The sequence below is a fragment of the Elgaria multicarinata genome, chromosome 16, assembly GCF_023053635.1.
Source record: "Elgaria multicarinata webbii isolate HBS135686 ecotype San Diego chromosome 16, rElgMul1.1.pri, whole genome shotgun sequence".
Taxonomy (NCBI): Eukaryota; Metazoa; Chordata; class Lepidosauria; order Squamata; family Anguidae; genus Elgaria; species Elgaria multicarinata.
Genome location: NC_086186.1, coordinates 8311278 through 8338643, shown reverse-complemented (window position 1 = coordinate 8338643; position 27366 = coordinate 8311278). Strand labels below are relative to the sequence as shown.

The following is a 27366-nucleotide window of genomic DNA, read 5'->3' as shown; positions in this document are numbered from 1 at the left end:
GGTGCAGCCGTGTCACCGGAAGTGACACGAATCAGCTGTTTCGACCCGATTATGCATACTGCGCATGCGCAGTACCTGTATGATCCCTCGACTGTGGTGTGCATACATGGATACGACGGAAGGGGAATATACTAGTGCACCATACTAATCGGCACCTTTGCTGCATAAAAATGAATGCAAGTTGGTATTGCTTATTTCACATAGACTCAGAGGTTTCTCGTTACGTTCGCGTGACGCACCTACATACTGGAGCTGACACACTAACGTGTCGCGACACATAGTTTGGAAAGTTCTGGTGTACACCTATAGCCTCCTAAGGAAGGCCTATAACTCTGCCCCTAGGCCACAGGGTGCCACAGGGCTCTATTCTATCCCCCATGCTATTCAACATCTATATGAAGCCACTGGGCGACGTCATTAGGCGCTTTGGGATTGGGTGCCATCAGTATGCTGATGATACTCAGCTCTATTTCTCCTTGTCGTTGGAGTCAGCTGGGGTGGTAGACCAGTGCCTGGAGGCTGTAATGGGCTTGATGACAGCTAACGAACTGAAGCTGAATCCTAATTAGACAGAAGCTCTGTTGGTTGGTGATTCCCAAGTCCGGAAATTGGGTAAGCAACCTGTTCTGGATGGGGTTGTACTCCCTCTGAAGGAGCAGGTGTGTAGTTTGGGAATACTCCTAGATCCATCCTTGTCACTAGAGGCCCAGGTGGACTCTGTGGCCCGGAGTACTTGTGGTCAGCTTTGGCTGATCCACCATCTATGGCCTTTCCTGGACAAGGATAACCTAGCCATAATAATACATGCACTGGGAACTTCCCGATTAGACTACTACAATGCACTGTACATGGGGCTGCCCTTGAAGATGACTCGGAAGTTGCAGCTAGTGCAAAATGGAGCGGTGAGACTGCTGACTGGAACATCTCATAGAGACCATATAACACCGGTCTTAAATAAATACATTTCCGGTTGGAATTCAAGGTGTTGGTAATGATGTTTAAAGCCCTAAACGGCTTGAGACCTCGATACTTGAGGTAGCGCTTCTCCCTATATCTGCCTGCCCAAGACCTGAGATCTGTTGGAGGAGATCTGTTCCTCACCAATGGGAGAGAGCTTCCTCTGTTGTGGCACCCCAGCTGTGGACTGCCCTCCCCCTGGAAGCCTGCCTGGCACCGGCACTGGCTTCGTTTCGGCGCCAGGTTAAGACATGACTTTTTAACAAAGCCTTTGATAGCTAAATCCACAAGCCTGCACACTGTCTTCTTTTAATTGGATTACTGTTTTAAAATTTCATACTGGTTTTAACATATTAATGGTTTAATTTATTTCAGAATGGTATATTTATTCTATTTTGTATGTATGATTTTATTTGTACACCGCCCTGAGATCCTTGTGATATAGGGTGGGATATAAATGTTTTAATAAATTAAGTAAATAAATAAATAGTAATCTCCCCTGGCTTCAAACTGTTTCTGCTGGCAAACTATGTGCCAGTTAAGGAAGTCTACTTGTAGTGGCTGAAGGTGTTACTGCAGGCTTCAACCAGATGCTCACATTTAAATAAATTAAAATGAATTAAAAATAAACTAATCATGGGGTTCACACCCCCTAGGGTCTCCTTAATATGCATGTCACGTTCCAGTTGTCTAGGATCCGTGATCTTGGTGCTATGACACTGATGGACAGACAGGGAGGCAGGCAGACGCCCTCTTTTTATCATTATAGATTCACGAGGATGAATTAAGTCACCGTGGTCCAGTGAATTCATGCCTAAACTCAACCATGGCTTCAGGCAAAGCATTATATATATTTCTGAGGGTCAAACATGCTGTTAGCAGTTAAGATGCATGAGAAGTCTCTGTAAAGCCTAAGCAGCCTCGGACCATGAAGAGCAGAGGAGGAGTTGTTTAACTCTTACTTTTCCTGCCACGGTCCCAAGGCTGGCAGGCTTCTTTGAGGCTGCTGTTTTCATAACAACAACATCAACAACAAAAAGTGTCTTCATGCAGTTAACATCACATCTAGTTTGGGTCTGAGCCTCCATTCCTGTATCTGCAAAATGAGGATGTTAATGCCCTCAGTGGATGGTGTGAGGGAGTGGATGAAGCCTGTTGTACCACATTTTGCCTATTAAAAATGACAACAGATGCTGGTGTGGATACTTTACATGCCTGCAAATCTGTAAACTCAATTTTATATTAGCATTTTAGTAGCGCAGGTGGTTTTACAATTAAACTGAAAGGATCACCAGCTGTGCATGGAACGTAGACAGATTTTGAGCTAAAACAGAGTATTGACCCTTAGAATAAACCTTGAAATAATAAACTGAAATTAGAGAAGATCCAGACTATCCATGAAATCATATCCATTGATTTCAATGGTGTGTAGATCTAGTTCCCAGTTTCCAAATGTTTGTATTGTTGCATTAAAACTCTTTAAGGCCTCACTTTCTGGTGTAGCAACAAACATTAAAAAGTTATCTGATAGTTCCAGCATATTTTCTTCAGGGTTTGTACTCAAGGTTTAGTTTCCTTGCATGTTTTTAATTCTTAACAATATTGGGCAATGTACAATTTGTGCACCTTTGTGTTTATGCTGAGCTGTTGTATAATAATGTTTGTACAGTGTTGAAAATGTGTAATACATGTGTGAGAGGAACCAAACAAATAAACCTGAAAAAAACTAGTTTATAGGAACTAGTTTATAGGTAAAATTGCTAAGGCCTTTCAGTAGACGATGTTACATTCCAAAAAGAAGATATAGAAAGAGCATAGAGTTGGAAAGGAATCATTTTGCAGCAAGGCACTGCCAATGCTAGGAAAAGTAATTGCATGTTTAAATGCATGATGTTTAGCAGGGGTAGAAATGTTTTAAGTGACAGTGACAAATGTTGTAACCTGCAAACATGAATAGTAAGGAATTAATGCACGTATAATGAAAGAGTTCTCAGAAAACTGGAAAATAAGGGTAGTGGCCAATGTTAGTCCTACTTAGAGTGACTAACTCTAAGAAATTAGTTGTGTGACTAACTTAAGTCTTAATCATTCCAGTGGTCTATCTAAGTAGGTCTAATGTTGGCTACTACTCAACAAATTGGCCTGAATGTCCTAAAACAATTTCATTTTTGACTTATGCCTCAGCCTTCAGAATGTTCCATTCAAAGGGGCTGTCTATGCACGGGAAAGCTCTGCAGTGATGGCGGATCTGCGCTGCATCAGTTACATGATGCAGACGCAGCTTCTCAGCCACTATCCACGGCTTTCCCTGTGAAGCTGTGGATTGAAACAGTCAGTGTCTCACACCAGCTTTTTCAATGGGAGCGAGGTCAGTATGGCTCTTCCGCCGTCTGATGTTGCTCCGGGGCCAATCCGGGGGTGGTCCCTCCTGGAAGGCGATTGGCAAGTGGTTGCCTTCAACCAGGAAGAAGGCCGGGGCGGAGGGGGGCCCCTCCAGTACCTGGATGGCTGCCAGAAAACCTGTGTTCCCTCCTCGGTGTCCAGATTACCCTATGCCATCGCAGGAGAGGGAGGCAGCCCCCAAGGAAGAAACAACCCTCTTATTTACATCATCTTAGGAGTGAAACAGATGTTTCTTGTGGTTGCTTTCCCCCCACTGCTCCTGCAGTTTTTGAAGCTAGGAAATTGCATGTGTGGAGTGGACCATGGATTATGCCTGGTGCTAGTATTCATCCTCTCTCTCACCATGATCCCTGGGAAGGTTGACCCTGGCATGGAAAGTAACCATGTAATACTTGATGATGATGATGATTTATTACATTTATATACCGCCCCATAGCCAAAGCTATCTGGGCGGTTTACAAAGATGTCCTAGCTCAGACTTTATTGGGATTATCATGGGAGGTGACTATAAGGAAGTGGAAACCATTGTTAAGGTAACATACCGTATTTCTTCGATTCTAAGACGCCATCGATTGTAAGACGCACACTAATTTCAGTACCACCAACAGAAAAAAAGCTTTGATTCTAAGAAATAATAAACGACCCACGATTCTAAGATGCACCCCATTTTTAGAGATGTTTATATGGGGGAAAAAGTGTGTCTTAGAATCGAAGAAATACGGTAAGAATAGGCTCGAAGAGCCAAACTACACGTTAGGTTAGTCACACATTTTACCTTTCAGTGCAATGTTTTCTTTCGTTCTCATGGGAGTTCCCCCCACCAGCCCCACCATGCAAATAGGAGACAGAGGCCCCCAAATTGGGACTGCAGTGAAGGGCAAAGGGTTAAAGCCATACAAGGGTCCCAGTCGGGATTGCGATCCCCACACCAGCCATTTGGAAAGAAAAATATTGCACTCAAAGGCAAAACACGTGAATAATGTAACATATAATTTGGCCCGAAAAAGAATGCACACATACTGTTTCCCCCGACTCTGTTTATGCCCAAGTATTTCGTTTTCGTAGTATAATTTGCTTTGCCTCCACATACATGTGGGAATTATTAGCTTTACTTCCAAGCTACACAAGTATGATTCGCTTGCACATACACTTTACATTAAACCTTTCTGCGGAGATTCTTATAAACTCAGCTGCCTAGAATATGTGCATCCTGATCAGTGGTTACTAGGCTTTCTGGGAAGTCAGCTGTGTTCCTGCTTCTCTCAGAAAGGACAGGGAGGGCAGGGCTAGAATGAGGGTAGCGGCTCTGTAATGCAGCCGAGGGATGGTAGTGGTGGCCCTGCCAGACCATTGCTATACTTCCTTACTCTGGAAAGCTCAAAAATATGTTTAGAAAAGAAATAGACAAAAATGTTCTCTTGATGTTAGGTGGGAAATGTGTTTAGATCTACCATCAAGCTCCCATGCATAGCAAACAGGAGTAAATCAAAACATCAAGTGCAAGCGGGATTGTTTAGCTTGGAAAAAAGGAGACTACGGGGAGACATGATAAGAGGTGTACAAAATGATGCATGGTGTGGAGAATGTGGACAGGGAGACATTTTTCTCCTTCTCTCAAAATACTAGAACCCAATAGGGTCATCCCATGAAACTGATTGGTGGGAGATCCAAGACAAATAAAAGGAAGGACTTCTTCACACAGTGCATAGTCAAGTTATGGAACTCACTACCACAAGATGTTGTGATGGCCACCAATCTGCATGGCTTTAAAAGGGGGTTGGATAAATTCCTGGAGGCAAAAGCTATCAATGGCTATGAGCCCTGATTGTTGTGTGCTACCTCCAGGATTCGAGGCAGTAAGCCTGTGTGCACCAGTTGCTGGGGAACATGGGTGGGGGGGTGCTATTGCACCATATCATGCTCTCTTGGTCCCTGGTCTACATCTGGTTGGCCACTGTGCGAACAGAGTGCTGGACTAGATGGACCCTTGGTCTGATCCAGCAGGGCTCTTCTTATGTTCTAAGCTCACTTGAACAAATAACAAAAGTCTTGACTTAGTTTGAGAAACTGTGTGCTATGAAACAGCCCAGTAAGCAAAAGAGCAAAAGCAAAGCCAACATTCTGCTGATTAACTAGAACAACGTCTAGTCCCCTCCTCAGCTTCCGTCATCTTGGAAAGAGGGGAATTGTAAAAGCCAGGCTGGTTGGTAGGTGGGGATTTTCAGAATGAGCCTGGAAGGAAGGCTTAAAAAAGGGAAGGCATTCCTTATTTAAGATGCTGTTTGCAGAGTAGAGTGGCATTCCCCTAACCAACTGAATTGAACTGTCTCTAGGTCATGGCACATGAGCTGTTCTCCACATTTAGTCTCAGATTCATTGGAAGATGATAAATGGTCTCCACCTGAAACAAAAAGATGCTGTATCCTTTACATATGGAGAAAAATTACCATTGCTAAGAACTGTTGTCTGCTCCATTCTGTAAAGCTGCCCTGTCCCAAGGCCAAACTGAATCTTGATACCTGTAGCTACTTTGAAAGCTCCAGTGACGATGTTTGTTTAATAGTCACTTGGAAATCCAGCTGTAAAAGGAGCAACACTGAAATATCTCGTCTACCGAAACTCAAGCCATCGCCAAGTTATACAATATTGCATAGCTTTCCGTTCGACAAAGATTCTTGAACATTGATTAAAACAACTGAAAAAAGAAGACAATGAAGCAGAGCGAACGTGGGTTCAAAACACCACTTTGGTATTGAGAAACATATTGCTTAAACTGAACTGTTATAGATACCAAAGGCGACGTGTCACTGGGAATGTACAGTGGTTCGTTGTGGCAGACATGTCATCGTAGCTCACAGGAACAATCCCTCCCCAAATATATTAGCTGCTAATTGTAATTCATGGCTTGTGCAATATATTCCTGGTATATGGCTGATGTCAGAGAGTATCTTGCCCACTGTGCATTGATGTAATTGTGTTCTTGCTTGCTCCTCTCTGTTTACAAGCAATTGCATTTATGCTGTACTTGTCTTTTGTCTAACATCATTGTCACAAAAGGCTAAAGAACGATTTGGAGGAGGGTCCTGGCTCAGTGGGAGGGGACCTGCTTAGCCCGTGGAAGGTCCCAGGATCACCCCCTTGATGTGGACACTTAGAATATTCTCGGTAACAAAGGCTGAGAAATGCCTTCCAGGCAGAGTAGACAATCCTTGGGCTGTATTTTATTTATTTTTTATTTATTACATTTCGGCCCAATCAGCCGAAGCTGTATGGGCATTTCACAACACATAAAACACAACACAATGAAACACACTATAAATGTTAAAAAGTTTAAAACTACAGCATAAAATAAAAAATAAAACCCAAAATAAAATTTGGAAGGGCTAGAAGGACCAATGGTCTGACTCCGTATAAGGCATCTGGGTTCATTGCATTGAACACCAAGCTTCTTTGTCACTGTAACTGCATACTCTGTGATGGCAATGACATTCCTTCGTAATTCATGTAACTGCCTGAGGAGAGAGGCCAAGCTCCACGTGGACAACATCCTGAGGAAGAGGGATTTCTGGCCATAGAGAGTGGTGGTGGTGGTGGTTGTAGAGGAGGAGGAGGAGGAGGAAGACAAATTATCCAAGGAGCTGCCTCTTTTCAGCACATTCATACCTATTGGCTACCAGGCCAGGTTTAAGGTTTTGGTACAAAGCCCTAAACAACTTGGGGCCAGGATACCTGAGAGAGCACCTTCTTCCTTACCAACCTGCCTGGTCATTGAGGTCGTGGGTGGGCATGCTCCTAGTGGCTCCACATGGACCCATGGCCTGATTGGAATCCACCAAGAGAAGAGCCTTTAGTGTAGTGGCCCCTTCTCTGTGGAACTCTCTGCCCCAATGCTAGGCTGCTTCGGGCACCTCCTGAAAACAATTTGTTTCGAGATGCCTTCCCCAACTGACTAGCCACTGTTTTTCTGGTTCTTTTGTTTTTAAATTGAACAATTTTAATTTGCTTTTAAAAACTTTCTTTTACTGTTTATACCTATGTTTACCACTCTGGAATCTGTGTTAGATAATAGAGCGGTATATAAATATTGTAAATGACTATACTAGAAAGTGAGTCATGAAGAAATATTGCCATAGAAATGGATATGCGTCGAGAAGTGAGCAGAATTGAAGATGTGGAGAGAAAGATATTAAGGATGGGGAAAGCTGTTGACCTCATTTCCATATTGTTTTTGCTACTACTTATTTTTTCCTTGTTGTTCAAGCTATGTGGAAACAATTTCACTTATCACTCCACTGGCGCCACAGCCTTTCTTATAGCCCATCATCTAATGACAGCAACTGTATTTTCCTTCCAACACCATCCTGCACTTTGTACCTGTTTCATACAGTGTTGTGAAATGTGACCGGGAAACCCAAAGCAGTATGTACAACTGGATCATTGAGGGCACGCCATCTGTGCTGGTGATGAATGGCTTGAAAGAGCCCAGTTACACCAAAATGTCCAATAACACACACGCCTACCGTGGCTAGTATTTATTCTTGTAGGTAGGACTTAAACGCAGCCTTATCTTTTTCCATGTGTTAGGGGTTTGCATGGGTTGATTCTGATTTACTTGAATAGATCTTGCAAAATGCCCCAAACACTTGTAAATGTCGTAAATATTAATCTGACGTTAAAAAAACCACTTTAGCAAAAACAATGCAAAGTTGAGCCAATGACCTTATCAATCAGTGCACTTCTCTTTTATGCAGTGTTCATTGTGTAAACATTCAATTGCCTACCTTCATTTTGATTTAAAATAATATATGCTCTATTTAAATAAACATTTTTTTAATAATGTAAAAGTGTTTCCCTTTTTTTCTTTTAAAATATAGCCGTTAGGAATATAGCTCACTTTTTAATGGTAAACTTGATCTCTTTTTTCTTGGTGCCATTGCTTGAAAGGGTTGGGACAAAGCCAGGGTGTTTGTCTGTGACATTGAGAAACAATTGTGTGTGTGCTAGATCACTTAAATGCTGCTATGTGCATTTCACACCAAGGGGCTGTCTAATTTATTTATTTATTTATTTATTTATTTTATTTATTGCATTTCTATACGGTTTTGTGAACCGCCCAGAGAGCTCTGGCTATTGGGCGGTATAGAAATGTAATAAATAAATAAATAATACCGCCCAATAGCCGAAGCTCTCTGGGCGGTTTACAAAAGTAAGACCATTCAAAGGATAAAACAACAGTATAAAACCATAATATAAAATACAATATAAATGTCATCTTTGCCCAGTTCTATGATATAGCCACTGATTTGGAGCCACCGCTGGGCAAAGGGTGAAGGTGTGCAGGAAAAATGTTGGGGACTTACCCCGACTTTTCCTCTGGGAGCGACGTCCGCATGGATCTTACGCCGTCTGTCCTTGCATTGGCACACACCAGGGGCATTCCCATGCAGAAGGTGATCTTGGATTGGTTGCCTGAAGCCGGGAGAGGGCAGGCCTGGTGCGCGTATTTATTTATTGCATTTCTATACCGCCCAATCGCCGAAGCTCCCTGGGCGGTTCACAAAATGGCTGCCAGAATGGCTGCCGGAAAGCCTGCATTGCCTCCTTCCATCAAGATTGCTCGCCGCTACCCCACAGCAGTGAAACTGTGGGTTTTGGCGGTGAGCGGTGCCATGAAGCCGTCTCCAATTCATAAAACAAGGGTGGGCTATGGGGCACTGCAAACTTTTGTTTTTCTGACACCAAAACTTCAGTAAGTTCTTACAGGATTTTTGCAGCCTTTGGCTTCAGAGATTGGCCTTCCATAAGCAGATATCAAAACAAGAATGGTAGTTTCCTTAGGTTTCTAAAGTCAACAGTGCCAACAGAAATAATTGCTAGAAAAATATTCTCATTTTCTCACTGACTTTCCCTGCTACATCTTTCTCTTTTGTTGATTATCTGGCTCAACCATTTTTCTTATACATCTTTCAGTAGTGGACTGATTAATTAAACATCTATTTTAAAAAGTATTACAGTGAATAAAAGATTAACCTCGCAATCATAGCATTATAAACCCCTTTTATACTTATGGATTTAGCACAATGACAGTATTAGATGAGAATCTGTTTTATTTTGAATAAGAGTCCAGCTCTTTCTCATGAGTTCGTTAAAATAAACAGTCCCTTTGCTATTGTTGCACTTATTTATTTCAAAATATTTTATAAGCAAAGGTGAGAGCCCTTCAGAAATCTATTTAATTGAGTGTATGTTTTATAGAAAATTCCTATTTATATTGGCCCGGATCTTTCTTTCTTTTTTTTACAGTTTTCTTACAGTGACATAGTAAAAAGCTATTTATTATGATTTTCTTTGGCTCACAGCCCCTGTTGTTGAATTTATTTGCCCAAACAAGGAAGTTTATGGGTCCAGTTTTCTGCATTGCATCACATCCGAGTGGCAGATGGCATATAAAGCACGAAGGAAGTCAGGTTTCCTAATGTGCCAATATGGGATAAAAAAGAAGTTGCATTTTTAGCAAACTGTGTACAGAATGTTTCTACATGGCATTTGTGCTCATGGGGTATCAAACCCTTCCACCATTTCTGAAGCCTGAAACTACCATCGGACATTCAAGATAGTGGTTTTAGAAATCAACTCTGAATTTCTTTCTTGGCATTGGGTTGGTCATTCGTTTCTCAAATATAAGGGAAATATGAAATATGTCTCTCAACTATAGAGGAAGGGGATTGTGAACTTTCTGTACAAAATATGATCTGGGAAGGCCTCCTGCTCACATTAGGCGGGTGGTGACCAGGTCTTCTCAGTGGTGGCTCCCTTCTTTGCAACACCCTCCCTAGGTCCATGTACACTAACGAGCAATAGCCATCATGTGAAGACAATTTTATTAACCTAGATTTTTTTTATTTTTAATAGCACCATTTCCCGCTCTTGGAATCTTATGATTTTACAGCAGGACTAGTTTATCATCTGCACTCCTACAGTTCTAGTAATTCTGTACTTTAGTGTGGGTTTGTTTCTAATGTTCTCTTGTTGCTTATCTTTTTAACACTTTGATCCTTTACGTTACATATCCTAGTCATTTGTAATTGTAAAACCAGCTCGAAAAGCCCCTTTATCAGGCAGGATATACATTTATTAAACAATCGGATGAAATAGTGACTTTGCTACCACGGGGACAAATAAGGAAATGTCGTTTGCTGCTCCGAGCTGCTATTAGTCTAAATGAAATAAGATAATTACCATCTAGTCATTCATTTTATGGTTTTCTGGACCCATCCTGGTATGCTTCATCATACAGATATTGACAACAGCTGATATCCTGTTCGGTTGCCTCCTACGAGTCTCAGCTACAAACGCATTTCCTTTCATGCTGGTAGAGCCAGAACAGCTGCCTCCCACTCTTGTCTTGAGGCATGCGTGTCATTCTCCTGGGATTTCAAATATGATCTTGATCTCTCTCGCACAGACACACACACCGCCACCGCAGTAGAAGCAGCTTCCTGCCCCTCCTTTTTTCTTAGAATAGAATGCCATTTTCCTGGAAAACCTCGGGCCTTTTCCTCTTTCCCACCTGCTTCTTGGTTGTGACAGTAGGGAGTTTGTTTAAATCACGACCGGATAGAACCTTAAGACACAACCCACCATGGAGTTCTTCTTGTGTAAGCTCCGTTGAAATGCACCAGAGTGATACACAATCAGAGTGGTGCCTTTGCACAACTTGTGTTCATTTCAACAGGGTTTGCATAGGAGACAGTCCTATGGATCGTACCCCGTGTTTGTCTGTTTTTTTAAAAAAAGAACCCGACCTTTCCTTAACATGCAGTCCTATTAGAGATTCAGGTGCTGCTGCAGGCATTGAAATGTTTTGGGCCGGCCATGTTACAGATCCAGGGTCCACTCTTATGCCTTCTCCTCCATTATCTCAGTAGCAGTTAGTTATCTCTCTACATCCAGTGATGGTTGCCAGGTCAACAAACAAAAAAAGAAGAGAAAGATTTGCAATGGCAGAGCAGCGCAAAATTATCCCAACAAAAGGGAAAACTTATGAAACTTGGGCTATTCTCACACTGCACAGTAGCAGCAGCAGCAGATAATGCATTTGCCCAAATTTTGGGTATAAATCATCATCAGACATGCATCAATATATTCCAGCAAGGTTCTTGTGCATAAGGTAAAAGGGATCGGAATGCATATAAATGATTCATTTGTACCCACCGTTTCCTCCAAAAAAATCAGGGCAGCATGCATCGGAACCATTCCCTCCCCAACATCCCCCCCCCCCCGCCCGGAGAGGTAGCTAAGGCTTGAGAGGGGCCAAGGGTACCACAGCTTCGTCCCTGTGCAGGGATCTGAGCTCAGGTCTCCCTGATTTAAATCCAAAAATGATCCACTCCGTACCATCCTGATTCTCAGTGATGATGTTTTGTGAGGGACTCTAATATTTACTCCCTTGACATTTAAATATATTCATTTAATTTAAACCTTTCCCTCCCACCTTCCTTCCATCATGGAATTCGTGGCCATATATAGAACTCCCAGGTGATCTCAGCCAAACATTGATCAGGTATTGCCAGACCTTCCCCTGGGACTAAATTTTCTCTGAAAGAGGAGAGGAAACATCACATTAATGCAGCAAGACATTGGGCAAAATCCCAGTAAAAAAAAACCTGAGACCCTCCGTGCCACCACTGGAACTTCCTGTTGTTCTTCGTGGTCTCTGTGCATCACACGTATGGGCTGTGCACCTGCGCGGAGCCTCAGTTCCGGAAACTTCTATAGCTGCGGAACGTTTTTGGCGGGAACCAGGCGCATGTTCACAGGGATTCCTGCCTCTCCCTGAGTTTTCTTTTGACCGACATAGTGGCTGCCTTGCAGGGAACTTCTGCTCCCCTGACCACTCTTTTTCTTCATAAGAACATAAGAAATGCCCTGCTGGATCAGACCAAGGGTCCATCTAGTCCAGCAGTCTGTTCACACAGTGGCCAACCAGCCATTGGCCAGGGATGAACAAGCAGGACATGGTACAACAGCACCCTCCCGCCCATGTTCCCCAGCCACTGGTGCACATAGGCTTATTGCCTTGAATACTGGAGATAGCACACAACCATCAGGGCTAGTAGCCATGGATAGCCTTCGCCTCCAGGAATTTATCCAACCCCCTTTTTAAAGCCATCCAGATTGGTGGTCATCACTACATCTTGTGGTAGTGAGTTCCATAATTTAACTATGCGCTGTGTGAAGAAATCCTTCCTTTTATTTGTCCTGGATCTCCCACCAATCAGTTTCATGGGATGACCCCATTGGGTTCTAGTATTTTGAGAGGATTTGTTTCAGAAGGCATTTGGAAATATGGCATTTTAGCGCCTACTGTTTGCTGCTCTCTACACAATTTACTTCGGTGGCAGCAGTTTCTCTTTCTCTTTCTCCCTGTTTCATGTATTTTTACTGCCATGTGTTTTCAAAGAATTCAAAATATTAATTTTAGGATTTCCATAACGATTGCTTATATTTTAATATTTTGATCTTACTAACCGCCCTGAGTATCTTATGATAGAAAGGTGGAATAAAAATATTTTAAATAAATACCAGTAACAACAGGTCTAGATTTAGTCCTTTGAATCCAGAAACAAATTCCCTGGCCCTTTCTGCACCTAAGGGTTATCCCAGGAAAATGGAGGGATCCCCCCTGCCTGCTCCCGGGATCCCCTGTGCGGCATCTGAGTGGCCCAGCAACGATCCTGGGATGATCCTGGGATATAGGGCTGGTGTAGACATGCCCCCTTGTTTCCTTCTATTTCGTATTTGTGTGTTCATCCATTGCAATTTGAAAACGTGTCTGTTTACGCTCTGCAAAGAAGTATGCTCTTGCTGATAAAGTCTGAAAATATGTTAATGCAGGGATGGGGAACGTGTGGCCCTCCAGATGTTGCTGGACTACAGCTCACATCATTCCTCAACATTGGCCATGCTGGTTGGGAATGATGGGCATTGGAATTCAGCAGCATCTGCAAGACTAGCTTCGTCAACCCTGTTCTCATGAATGGAATGCACTATGGCTGTGGAGCAGTTTAATTTCAGGGTGGCATACTTATTTAATGATACATTTCTCCCTCTGTTTTTGGTTTTTACACTTTTCCTTTCCTTTTCTTCGTAGATTGAGCTGCAGAAAAGAAAGATGAAACAAAAGGAAATATTTATATTACAGCTTTTAGAGAAAATATCGTTCCTGGAAGGAGAGGTAAGCGTTACATCTGGGTAACTTTCTGCCAGTTGCTGCTGTTAGTTGAGACTTGATTAAAACTTGTCTATTTCAGCTAGCCTACAACTAATTTTGTTGTGGCTTTGATTCCAGCATGTGCCACCTCCCAGTTTTTAATCATTTTGTATTTTGGTTTTGTGGTTTGTATTAGATTATAAACCTGCTTGGGCAGGGCCCATATTTCCACATATACTGTATAACATTTAGGGGTTTTTAGGCACTCAGCAAATACCAAGTATTTTCTTAATTGTTGTGTAGATGTGTATTAAGTCATTAGCATAGTCTTCTGAAAATTCATTTCTCACATCACCCATTAGTGGTGAGATTTGAGAGGTGAAAGCCAAGACTCTGAGGCGACAAGACAGAGACATCAGCATCTAGACTGCTCATGATTGCAAAAACGTAATAAATAATGAGAGAGAGAGAGAGTGAGTGAGTGAGAAGCAATATGGAAAACCGAAGAAAACTAGATATTTCAGCTGTGGGGGATCCCGATTGGACTTAAACATCTCTGTCCAAGGAAAGAGAGATGTTTAGCTCTCATCTGGCTGAGTTTCTATGTAGAGGTCTGATGGTTTGAGAGGAAGAAAGCTTCAGAGCACTTCATCCCCTTAAGAAAAGCATAGTGACGTTGCCAGGCACTTCTGAGGCCATAGCTAAACGGGGCGATATCCTGGGGCGATCCTTGGGATCGTCCCTGTGTGTCCACATGACGCACAGGGGATCCCAGGAACATGGAGGGATGATCCCTCCCTCCCTTTCCCCGGGATATCGCCCTACCCTTTCAGCCCGCTTTTTCCGTGGTCTCAGAATCATCCCGAGACTGTGGAACATGTGGGCGGGCGTTGCGATTTTTCCTGGCTCCTTGCGGTTACTCGCGAGTGAGAAAAAATGTTTAAAGACACACACAAAACCCTCATCCTGTTCTTCTGAGGCCGTCGCACGGCACGTGTAAACAGAGGGGGAGATCTCACAATAAAAAGGGAGATCTCACCCCTCCGTCGTGCTAGACCAGGTAGGTCTAGCTGAAGCCTGAATAATAGTAACTCATAAAAATATGTACCAAGCACTTCTGAAGAGACCACATCACGCCAGTCCTTTTCCAGCTTCATTGGCTGCCAGTCCAAGTCTGGGCCCGATTCAAAGTGCTGGTATTAACATTTAAAGCCCTAAACGGCTTGGGGCCAGGCTATCTGAAGGAATGCCTCCTCCCATATGTACCTGCCTGGACCCTAAGGTCATCCTCAGGGGGCCTTCTCCGTGAGCCCCTGCCAAAGGAAGTGAGGCAGGTGGCTACCAGGAGGAGGGCCTTCTCTGCTGTGGCACCCCGGCTGTGGAATGAGCTCCCTAAGGAGGTTCACTTGGCACCTACATTATATGCTTTTAGACGCCAGGTGAAGACCTTTTTATTCTCTGAGCATTTTAACAGTCTATAAATAAATTTTAACTTGGTGTTTTAAATTTGTAATTTTGCATTGCTGCTGTTTTTATCTGGTTGAGCTTTTATACTGTATTTTATATTATGGTTTTATGCTGTTGTTTTATACTTTGAATGTTTTTAATTTTTGTGAACCGCCCAGAGAGCTCCGGCTATTGGGTGGTATAGAAATGTAATAAATAAATAAATAAATAGAGTAACTAGATACAGTTCCTGTCCAGGCACTTTCATTCCAAAGCAGAAGCAATGCGTGACAGAAAGTTGAAAATAGGAGATCTTTGGCAGGCAACAGATAATTTTGTGCACATCTATGACACTGGGCTTTGAACTGAGTATAGAGTGCAGTATCCAAGGCCCTGGTAAGTCTTGTGAAATGGCACCCAGATGTGGGGGCTGAGATCGGAAATAAAGGCATGAGGAAAGTGACAGAAGATATGGTGAATGGTCCCAGGTAGGGCCTAGCTGGGAGTTCCTAACCCAACCACTGAGGTAAGAGGAGGAGGAAGTGGGAGACAAAGCGTAGCCAGCACCATGTACATTGATGGTGCTATATAAATAAATAAATAAATAAATAAATAATAATAATAATAATAATAATAATAATAATAAGTTTCCTGGCTGAGCAGGGATTTGAACCGGGATCCTTCCACAGCAAATCCAACACTCTCTCCACTATCCTATGTTGGCGCGTAGTTAAATTATGGAATTCGCTACCACAAGGTGTAGTGATGGCCACCAATTTGGATGGTTTTAAAAGAGGGTTGGATAAATTCTTGGAGGAGAAGGCTGTCAATGGCTACTACCCTGATGGTAATGTGCTACCTCTAGTATCCAAGGCAGTAAGCCTGTGCAACAGTGGCTGGGGAACATGGTCGGGAGGGTACTGTACACTATGTCCTGCTTTGTTGGTGTCTGGCCGACAGCTGGTTGGCTACTGTATGAACAGAGTGCTGGACTAGATGGACCCTTGGTCTGAACCAGCCTCAGGGCTCTTCTTAACTTTTCCCTCTCTCCTTTTGTGCACCTCATATTAAAGACTTCCTCTAATTATCCTGAATACTAAGCACTCCACCTGCCTGTTGCGTTTCCAACGCCTCAACACGTCTCTTACTCTAGAGTCAGGGTGGGGTAGTGGTGAGAGTGTTGGACTAGGATTGGGGCCACTTGCATGCCAATTCCTGCTTAGCCTGGAAGCTCACTGGGTGATTGTGGGTCAGTCAGCTTCTCTCAGCCTCACCTACCTCATAGAGTTATTGTGAGGATAAAAGGAAGGGAGCCATGTCCTGGTGTACACGACCTCCTTGGAGGAAAGAAGGGGATATAAATGCAGTAAATAAAAGTAAGAATTATACTGGTTTGTTGACATAAATTAAGAAAAACTAATTTCTATCCTTCTGTGGGAGAAATGCTTTGCTTTATAGTGGGGGTGAGGGTGTGGGGGGGCATGGTGATCCCACTGCCAGCTTAGGCATGTTTAGTGGGGACATGAGAAAGGGCCTTCTCGGTGGCTGCACCCAGGCTCTGGAACTCACTGCCAAGGGAAGCTAGGATGGCCCCATCTCTGTCCTCCCTCGCCCAGCAGGCAAAGACGTTTTTATTCAGGCAGGCTTTTGGCATCTAAATTGTTCTGTTGCTGAAGAGGGCTTTAACGGGCTGTGAGCTATTTATTTTCTTGTGTTTTTAATTTATTTGGTTTTACATTATGTTTTAATTAAGATGTTGTTTTTAATCTATCTTTTTTTTTAGTTAACGTGAGCACCATTTTTGGGGGGGGCAGAAAGGTGGGATCTAAATTTAATTAATTATCAGTTAATACTGTAGCCTAAGGAGTTGTGTTGCAAATGCATCTGTTTCAGAACAAAGAATTTCAAGACCGTTTGGATTATTTGATGGAGACGCAGTCAAAGGCCGATGTAGAAACCAGAGATGTCGGAGTAGGATGCGACCTTCCACTGAGGTATCTGGGCTTGGATCCATTCAGGGGGCTCATTCTGAACCCATCTCTTTAATACGCTGAGCCGAAAGGAATCTGTGCAGCCCCTTGGGTTTTTTTCCGGAAAATTAGTGGTTCTGGGGGAGGTGAGGGAGAGCACCGTGTGTGCGTGCATTCCCATAGATGAAGCTCTGCTCCTTTGAGGTCAAATGGAAAGCAGTTATTAGCCTTGCGTAATAAACTTTAACAGGTTCGCTGCATTTCGGCTTGCCAAAGTCTTCCCTAATCCCAGCAGCATGCAAAAATAAGTCATTTCACTACAGCAGTTTAATGAGGCACTCACAAAATTACCCAATTACAGTCTTGCCCTTCTGACATTACAACCAACTACACTGGTTTCCAAAGTTTCAGCCTAGAGGTGAGCGTAATTGGAAAAGTTACAAAATTTCCAGGCATGATGGCAGCTGTTTATGCGATGCTTCCTGGGGACCCTCAAGGTGCCAAAGCATCTTTATGTGGTACATTTGGAAATTTATCCTTGACCTTTACACTGCTGAGCTTTTATGGAGCTCTTTATTTTTCCAGTTTAATTTTTATAAGAAATCAAAGTTAATGATTTTTCATGGATTGCGGAAAGCGCAGAGGCCCTAAACCAGAGGAATGTTTGTACGGGGGTGGCACACGTTCCTTGGGGTAACCTGGCAAATCCTAGCAAGAGTAATTTTTCATGCTCTTTAAAGTAGCTAGTTTGCCATTTATCGGACACGTTTATTTACATTACATTATCGGACACATTTATTTACATCTGAAGTCAGAGTCATACTCAGATGCGGGGTGTACCTTTAGTTCAGGGATGCACTATCTTTTTGGTTCTGAGGGCCGCATCTGAAATTTACTGGGGTGCTAGAAGCTCCACATTCTCAAATGCAGGTGTTACCAGTTCAGACATTTCCCCACCTAGGATATAAAGCCCAGCCCAATTCAACGCATGCCAACTCAAAAGTGAGTCCCACTGCCAAAACATTTAGGCATGCAAAGCCCAGCCCAGCGCCATGCAGGTCCGCTCAGAAGTAAGCCCCAGTGCAACAGCTTTCAGGCATGCAAAACACAGCTCGGTTTTAAAATTTAAAAGTATTTTAACTTTAAATGTCTTTAAATCAAGTGCAAGAGATAAGAATCTCTTCCTACTGCTGAAGAAAGTCTCCTTTAGCCTTTTTGAGGTTCTCCTTTCTGTAGTCTTTGACCTGGGCTCTGGGGAATAGTAGCCAGGGTGTGGGGGACATATGCACCCTTGGTTTAGATCCTTGAAATTTCTGTCTCAGACAATATTGGTTGAACATTGAGGTGTCTAACCTCTTGGTTTTTATTCTGAACAGCACCGAATACACCACCACACGTTCTGAACCATCAAAGCCTTCCAGGACCTACACTCCATTCATGAGAGTCATGGAGTACTCATGGAAACACAACCCAAGCTTTTCGGGCCCAGGCGTTCCTTCCAAGTGAGCCAGTGCCTTGCATCTCTGCAAGGTTAGGGACTGATGAACACAACAGGAATGTGAGACGGTGAAGCCTCCAAGAACTCTTTCAGATCCTTTGCCTATGTCATTGCTTAGTCTGGGCCCGTATTTATTAGCAAGAGACCAAATGGTGAACAAAATTCCTTCAGTGGAAGGCAGCTGTGGAGTGCCCTCCGTGGAGTTTTGAGCACACTCAATGAGAGCCAGTCGTACAACGATCTCAACTATGAAGGGAAACTAATTTATTATTTGAACTTGAATCTAATTCAGCATCATATAACTGGAATAGTACTTGTTGAGAACATTGATGTCGAAGTTACTCTTTTCTTTCTTTGGAAAGAATTACAACCAAAGATACACTTGCAGTGTGATGGAGAGGTCTCTTCTTTTCATAACTCTGTAAGATGCTGTCTCTTATTGCCTGGAATCGCAGCGCTCTTTCAGATGCCAAAGGGATTATTCACCAAGCAGATGTTGCCTGGGCCCCCTGCCCTTGGGAGCCCTGTTTGAAAACGATAGAACTTACTCAGCCAATGCATGGCTTTGGCTGAGGTGCTCCAAGAAGTAACTTTTTTTCTGGGTTGCTGCCACAATGCACTTCACTTCATAACCTTAAGCACAACAGCGCTGTTAACGACCAAGTTTATTTCTATAGCCAGTAACCTCTGGGGTGCACATTCAGTATTCTTTTGCTCAAATCTTATTCTTTTCAATCTTTCCAGACATCCCCCTTTCATCTGTCTCCTGGAAACATAGCATCAGTTCTTCTTTTAATACATGGAAGTTCGTACACCTCTGTTTATAACCTTCCAGTTTTAAAAACAACCCCATTGTTTTGTATATTTAAAAGCCCTGAATGTTTTTTTCATTGAATATGGCTTAAACTCCCCTGTACTGAAGCTTCAGATGGAGATGACTAACTCGCAGTGTAAGTCTATATAAAGCAGTTTTCCTTAAACAATGCTAACACTTAGCACAATGTATAAGAGTTGAAAATATTGATTTAAATAATCAGCATGATGCTTTAAAGAACCCTCTGCACTGTTGATACTGCCTTTTATATTTGACTGCACTCTTTGAATAGAGATTTTATTATCTTCACTAATTTGCACTATTAAACTAGTAAATAAAGCAAGACACTGTGTGCAGGATGGCCTCTGGTTCAGTGTGGGTTAGTTGCAGAACTCTGCAGCAAGAAAACTAGTTGCTTAGTTGCACCTTCCTGAAAGTGCTGCTTCTACTCAGCTCCAACGTAGCTTGCTTGGGGTCCTTTTGTGATCAAAATTGGGGAAGGGTGAATTAGGTTATTTCCTGTCCATGTTACTTTTGCATGTCTTCATCCATAAATTTGTTCCATCTTGTTTCAGTCAGTCAGAAGGTTTTTTTTTTAATTAATTGATTTATCGACTAAACATTTGCATCCTTAGCACAAACAAGTTAAATATTACATGGCCTGAAAATTGCAAATTGCTGTGGTTCCTGCTTATTAGTTATTTTGGAGTCTCCATTGCATTTGCCCTTAACAGAGACCCTGCTGATATTCTGCTTTTTAAAGGGCTGCAGGAATTCATATATGAATATTTGAACAAGCGTACTATCTTTCCACATGCTAAAAATAAAATTAATTTTTAACCCATACCTTTTTATGTCCTAAAATAAGTGGAGTGGAATTGTATGGGCACTGTTCAGCAATTGCCCACAGTGGTTGGCTCCTTGATGATGAAAAGGTCTGTATTTATATTGCATCAGTATTGGTTGCATATCTCCTTTCAGCTTTTGGAGTGCTGTGGAAACTAGTTTGGGCACAAGCCATGTGGTAGGAGGATACAACATATAAACTTGCCTATATCGAAGTGTTCCCAACCTCTGAAAAGTTATCATTTGTTCACAGCCTTCATCGTACATGGGATTCCAAGGGCTATGCAGGGCCTGTCCAGACCGGCTTTCTTGTTGCGTTTCTCTTTCTTTTCACTTTTGACATGGTCAGCACCTGGCCTCATCCTTGGCTAAACATGCACACACGTGAAAGATGCACACATATGAAAGTAGTCTGCTTCTAGAATGCTCTTCCAATTGTGAAACCAAGCAGAATACTGTCGGCAATAGGAAGGGTGAAAACACAACTCCTATTTTGGCAGGTGTGCTCTTAATGAATGAGAGAGAGAGAGAGAGAGAGAGCCTCCAGAAACCAAAATACTACAAATGCAAGTCACACCTGAAAATGACCTTGACTACGTGGCTCCTTGGTTTCTTAAAGCTTTATTTCCATCCAAACACTGATATTATAACTTGGGCACCTCCCAGGAGTCAGTGTGGACTTTGAAACTGGGAGGTATGTATGTATCTTAATGAGTAAGCTGTGATTACTTTGGTTGTGATTTGGAAGTGCGTGGGCAGAGGGAGAACTTCTGTCTACCCAGCACCATGGAAATGCTGATCACGGTGCCCTCCTAGGCCACACCGAACTGGAAACTTGTCCACTGTCAAGATTTAATATACAACAACTTTTCCCAACCACTTTCCCACCAGATGTGCTGGACTGCATCCCCAGATAAGATGGGAGTAAGCATTACAACACATCTGGAGGACACCCTAGCCACGTGAAGATGGGCTCTCCACTCCCACATATATAAAACATTCTGAAACTTTCTTTTCCCTTGTGTCAACATTTTATGTGCACACGGACAGGTGTGCTCCTTATTACTGATTTATTTTGAGCATTTAAATACCACTTTTGGGGTATATAACTCCCCCCACCCACAAAGTGGTTTACAAAAATTAAGAACCACAGGGTTAACCTACCTCACAGGGTTGTTGTGAGGATAATATGGAGACAGGAAAGGTCATATAAATTTCCTTGGATTCCTTACAAGAGGGGGAAAAGCAGGATATAAAAGCAGGATATAAATATCAATAAAAGAGTGCAATAAAACTGAGGAAGACAAACTCTAGAAGAAGCCGAGTGAACGAAGCATCCAGAAAAGCATCAGAATATGTTGAAATGAAAATGAGGTCATGCGAATTTGGTTGTTTAAAAATTATATATTTTTATATCTTAATAGATTTATATTATACCGTATGGCTTTAATCTTGTAAACTGCCCATAAAGCTGTAAAATAAATGAACTGGTAGAACACAGCCTTCCTCAACTTGGTGCCTTCCACATGGCTTGGACTACAACTACCATCCCTCCACAGCCAGCCATGATGGGAGTTGTAGTCCAAGCCATGTGGAGGGCACTAGGTTGGGGAAGGCTAAAATATTTGCAAGCAAGGGCCACCCCCCTCCCTGGCCTTTAGCCAGGAAACGAGCGAAGGCGTAAAGGCACGGCCACGGCGTTTTGACCCTGCGAGGGCGCCGTACTACGTTTCCGGCAACATGGCGGCGCCCAGTCAGGACCGGAAGCGGCTGAGTCACCGCCGCTGTTCTCTTTCTTCGCGCCGCCCGCTCTTCCCCCTGCGGGGGCCATGCACGTTTTCGTCCTTGGGCAAGCATGGCGGGGTTGCCGCCGGCGGACCCGCTACGAGGTCGGAGCCTGCCGGAGCTGCGGGAGATGCTGAGCCGGCAGGAGAGGCTGCTGGGAGACCGGTGAGAGAGGGAGGGGCTTTCAGTGATGAGCCTTCCCCCTGCAGGTTTCTAGTTTGCCGATGCTCCCCTCCCCGCCTCCTGTGCCCTCCAGAAGTGTTGGACTACAACTCCCAGCATCCCCCATGCCTGACTGGGGGATACTGGCAGTTGTAGTCCAACACCTCTGGAGGGCACCAGGAAGCTGGGGGGTGGCGGCTGCCTTGAAGCCCCTCCAGGATCTCAGAGAAAAGTCTTTCTCAGTCTTACCTGGAGATGCTGGGAATCAAACCTGAGCCCTGCTGCATGCACACTGAACTGCGGTCCCTCCCTGAATAAATATCAATAATTACAATTGCATTGTATCATAATAAAGTAATAATTGCAGGGTATGAGAAGTCACGTAGGAGACTGATATTTCTAAAGTCCACTCAGGCATGCAGAACACCAGTGAGCTACCATTTCCCCATGTGACCTGTAATCGCCCCATCTAGAAAGCAAATTTTGCTCAATGGGAGTTGCAGTTCTCTACCAGGGGAGTGTAATAGACGGGTACAACAAAATTCATTGGAGAAGAAACAGCCTATTAAACATTTCTAAGGTTTTCCCCCTCCTTGAATAAGTAAACCTAGTTGGTTTAACATGGAAGAGGCTCTAACAATGTGCCATGTGAGGAGCACAGCCAGCAAGCTTTGGTGTGAGAATAGGGCTGTTACAAGTACACTCCGATCTTGCATCTGACAACCCAGAACAGACAGGGATGTAGTAGGCTGCTTGCTGAGGAGGCTAGGAGGAATATGAAATATCTCTTGGAACTTGCCCTTGCATTGCGTGTACTTTTGTTTAAATCAACTTATCTTTTATCATTTATATTGTAGGAAATTTATATGTAGACTTCCAGATAAAGGTAAAAAGATTTCTGATTTTGCTGAGAAATTAAAGATTGCTATAGCACAAGAAGAAGAACTAAGGAGAACAACTGAGCTTTTATCGGCTGTTAGATTAGAGTTCCAGAAAAAACAAGACGCTATTGAATCCAGTAAACAGAAAGTTGTTGTCAGCAGTGACAAGTCAACATGTGAAGATTCATCTCTTATTATTGAGCGTTCTGCTCTTCACATTAGCAATGAAGTCAAGCCAGCTTTGCAAAACAAGCAAAGTATTTGGACAGAGAAAAGAAGCACAAAGAATAAAACTGAGGTAGTTGAGGTCTCCAGTATTCCTCAAGGAAATGAAAATGTTTTGGAGGTATCTGCAGCCAGACATTCATTAGATGCTTCAAAGGCTCCGGAACACAATTCTCTAGGCAAAACTGAAAATCCAGTGCCGTCTGCAAGCAGTGAGGCATTGTGTGATGCCTTTGAAAGGATTTCATTTGGATGGAAAGAATGTGAGGAAAAATCTGAAGAAGGACAGAATGTTAAACGTAAAGGCAATCCTTTTCAGAACCTTCCAAATACAACACCCCAAACTCCACATTACATTGAAGTGCTAGAACTGAGAGCAAAGAACCCAGTGACACAGAAAAGCAAATTTAAAACCAATGTGTGAGTATCACAGAAAAACATTCTCCTTAAGAATATTTTTGTTATAATACCACAAGTGTATGTTATGTATCCTGGGTAGCTTCTGCTGCATGGTTTCGGGGAGGAAATGTTAAAAAAATAAGTAGCATTATAACTACCCAGCTAATTTTAAATTCTTCATTACATCAGTGTATGTTATAAACTGTAGAATGGAGCAAAGGTGTCCCCAAATACATACATACACACACACACACCAGATCTCACTTACTAAAGCAGGAGTAGGAAAGATCAGAGCTGCCCAAAGATCTTTTCAGAGCTTTAGACTGAAATGCCAATATGAGGCACAGCTCCCTGAGCAAACTGGTTAGGCCTCATCTAGAGTATTGCGTCCAGTTCTGGGCTCCACAATTCAAGAAGGATGCAGACAAACTGGAGCGTGTTCAGAGGAGGGCAACCAGGATGATCAGGGGTCTGGAAACAAAGCCCTATGAAGAGAGAATGAAAGAACTGGGCATGTTTAGCCTGGAGAAGAGAAGATTGAGGGGAGACATGATAGCAGTCTTCAAATACTTAAAAGGTTGTCACACAGAGGAGGGCCAGGATCTCTTCTCGATCCTCCCAGAGTGCAGGACACGGAATAATGGGCTCAAGTTACAGGAAGCCAGATTCCAGCTGGACATCAGGAAAAACTTCCTGACTGTTAGAGCAGTACGACAATGGAACCATTTACCTTGGGAGGTTGTGGGCTCTCCCACACTAGAGGCCTTCAAGAGGCAGCTGCACAACCATCTGTCAGGGATGCTTTAGAGTGGATTCCTGCATTGAGTAGGGGGTTGGACTCGATGGCCTTGTAGGCCCCTTCCAACTCTGCTATTCTATGATTCTATGATTCTTGCTTTCTGGTAGATTGCCCGCTGAGTTGAGTGGATCATCTCGTGGCTCTCCAGGTATTCCTTCACCTGGAGCTCCCTCCTCTTCAGTTTCTGCAGAAGAAAGACGGCGTAGAGATAGGAAGCACTTGGACGACATTACAGCTGCTCGGTTGCCACCTCTTCATCATGAACCTACGCAGTTGCTATCCATAGGTGAATCAATAACGATTCAGATCCAGCAAAAAGAAGCGTTTGAGGTATGGATTGACATGCTGGTGCTTTGTGTAAGCTCTGGTTATGTTTTGTGGGGTCACATGGGATGTGTGTGGGGCGAGGGAAAGTTTCCACTGGGATTTTGATGAAAGAAGGGTTTGGAACAGTTGGAGGTTGGAGGAGCTTTAGGGACTGGCATGAATCTGGCCTTTCCCCAGGCTCTCGAGGGACATTAGGGAGAAAAGTGGATCAAGCTGTTATTGGGGGCATAACTCTGGTAGAGCACTTCTTTGAATCTATCAGGTTGCAGGCTTAATCCCTGCATGTCCAGTTCAAATGATTTTCTGAGTGTCTTTCTCGAGAGCTAACAGAGCACTATATTCTGACGCTAAGGAATTCTGCCGACTGCCAATATGAATAATCCTTGCTGTGACATATCACCGTTTGTATATTGTTGCTCTCTTTTGTAGGAAATGCAAGCCAAGCTCGCAGCCCAAAAACTTGCTGAAAGGCTCGGCATTAAGATGGTCCATTATGAGCCAGAGGGGGAGATGGTGGCTGGCTACAGGGAAGTGAGGGATGAGAACGGCTACAGCTCAGCTGAGGACTGAGTCCGAAAAAAGAACCTGCAGATGGATGCCAGGGTCTCACTTAGGGGTTTATAAAGACTCAAGACCGAGTGTGATTGTATTTGCCGGAAGGTATTCATTTATCAGAGGCCCCGGGCACCACTGAGGTGTGCTGATCCCTTGGCCTTTTGCTCACGAAGGATGTTGCTGTTTTTGGGTCTAGAATGGCATGACTCAATGCCTTGCATTTAACAGAACCACGATCCAAGAACAGCCAAATCATGCCAGTTGTCTTCAGGTCTTTCCTGTGTTGAGGATTGCTCCCAAGCAATTGGAAGATGCACACGTGTGTAAAAGATGACAGTATTTCCTATGGAAAGTTCCTGGTGATTCTATATTTTCCTACATTAAAATCTGGGATTTGCCCATTTGAATGTGGATCTCCTTCTGTCCCCTAAGGAAAAGAAAGACTTCCTTGCCAGTTAAGCTATTCCTCTGTCTCAGGGATGGCTAATTCTGGGGGCTGGAGTGGAGGGGGGGGGTCCTTTCTTCTCCAGATATCTGCTGGCGGGGGGGGGGGAATGGAGCAATCCAATCCTCTCACAGATGGTCAGGCTCTAGAGCACATCTAGTGTTAGTTGCCAGGAAGAGTGGTACAAGTACGGGACACATGAGCCAAGATGAGAAGAAAGTGCCCTGTTTTGGACATGTCTCAGGTTCTGTATAACTTGTGCACTTCTGGCATTTTAATGGCTGCTAGGTGCAATAAGTCATGAGGGCTCATTGAATCTATTTTGGGACTTGGATGAAATCTTAGTGCAACACAGTTTAGCCTGTTTGCCTTAAAGAGTTTCTCCTTCCCATCTTGTTGACCCCAGCAGAGTCTTGGTGGTGGCTTCCGCATAGTGAAGGGGGAAAAGAGGCAGGAAAGAGACATATATGCCTGGCGGGATTTTGTCTTTTAATCCCCTCCCTTTATCTGATTACCTGGTGAGTGGCAGGTTCATGTTTTAGCACAGTGGTTCCCAAACTTTTTCAGGTAACCGCCCCCTTGGTTCCACAAACAAATGCCCAGTGCCCCCTACCCTACACTATAAAAATCATTATTCAGAATAGCGGTTTTCAACGACCCATTAAGGAAGATAACAATAAAATTCAAAACAGTAACAATTAATTGAATATTTATTCAAAATCTGAAGCACCCGCCGCAGGCTTGCCGAGGGAGGGAGGGAAAAGAGAGCTAACACCTCTGTTTTGCAGCCAGCGTGGCGGGGCACACCAAACAAGGTATGTCTCTTCATTAGCATTTTGGTGCTTTTGAAACATTTCAATTCACCGTTCAAAGGACTCTTCTTAAACAGTATTAATACATGTGTGGATTCTTCCCCTACATGGCTTGGGACCAAACTACCTTCTCCCATAAAATTGTCCCTGGGTTTTAAGACCTTCTGGAGAGGTGCTGCTTGGAACATACCACCTCAAGCGCCCCCCCTGCCGCCCTTTTGCCTCTTAGCGCCCCCCTATGTAATCCCACCGCCCCCAAGGGGGCAGTACTGCCCACTTTGGGAACCACTGTTTTAGCAGAATGTTACTTTGAAGATACACTTTATTTTAAATGCTATTAGGCTTTCTGGTGGCGGTCATGGTGGTAGCCGCCTTGGAGCACAGAACAGTTAAATAGCTAAATTCATCCACTAAAATCCATGCAGGCTACACTCTGGACCCATTCATATCAGTGGAGATGTTGCCATGAGCTGCCTTGGGTTGGGAACTGTGCATCCATTCTCAGTCTGGTTGCCTGATCCACCCAGAATGGATCCAAATGGTACTTTTCTCAGCCACAGTCCGGGTTTGTTCCCTGAGGTTTGTCCACTCTCTGTCACCCCTAATGGTGCCCCAAATCCATCACCTCTCCCTGCTTTATATCTCTCCCTAATGTTGCTCTCTTGGCTTTTAAAAAAAGCATTTTTAAAGCATTACGTTTTAAGGCATCGTGCCATCAAGTGCAGGAATTTGCTATCTCCCAATTATTTAGGTGGAAATCTTTCCTTTCCTGATCTGCATCACTATGTACCACCTTCTGATCTGTTGATATATATATATATATCTCATA

The 27366-nt window shown here is 43.5% G+C and overlaps 2 protein-coding genes across 3 annotated transcripts in view; both read left to right on the top strand.

The window, feature by feature from the left end:
- MYZAP (myocardial zonula adherens protein) overlaps window positions 1–20136 on the top strand; it is a 41037-nt gene extending 20901 nt beyond the window's left edge. The window contains exons 11-13 of the mRNA XM_063142623.1: window positions 13514–13597; window positions 16913–17013; window positions 18366–20136. Coding sequence (XP_062998693.1) covers window positions 13514–13597; window positions 16913–17013; window positions 18366–18495 — 315 coding nt within the window. The 3' untranslated portion in view covers window positions 18496–20136. The remainder of the gene's footprint in view (window positions 1–13513; window positions 13598–16912; window positions 17014–18365) is intronic.
- Window positions 20137–21921: 1785 nt separating this feature from the next.
- POLR2M (RNA polymerase II subunit M) overlaps window positions 21922–27366 on the top strand; it is a 180242-nt gene continuing 174797 nt past the window's right edge. The window contains exons 1-4 of one of the 2 annotated variants that reach the window (XR_010026203.1): window positions 21922–22097; window positions 22952–23620; window positions 24506–24728; window positions 25155–25420. Coding sequence is in view for 1 of the 2 variants with exons in the window: in XM_063142500.1 (XP_062998570.1) it covers window positions 22003–22097; window positions 22952–23620; window positions 24506–24728; window positions 25155–25295 (1128 nt within the window). In the remaining variant the exon portion in view is untranslated. Of the gene's footprint in view, window positions 22098–22951; window positions 23621–24505; window positions 24729–25154; window positions 25682–27366 lie in introns of those variants that run through there. The other variant, XM_063142500.1, reaches the window with a different exon arrangement.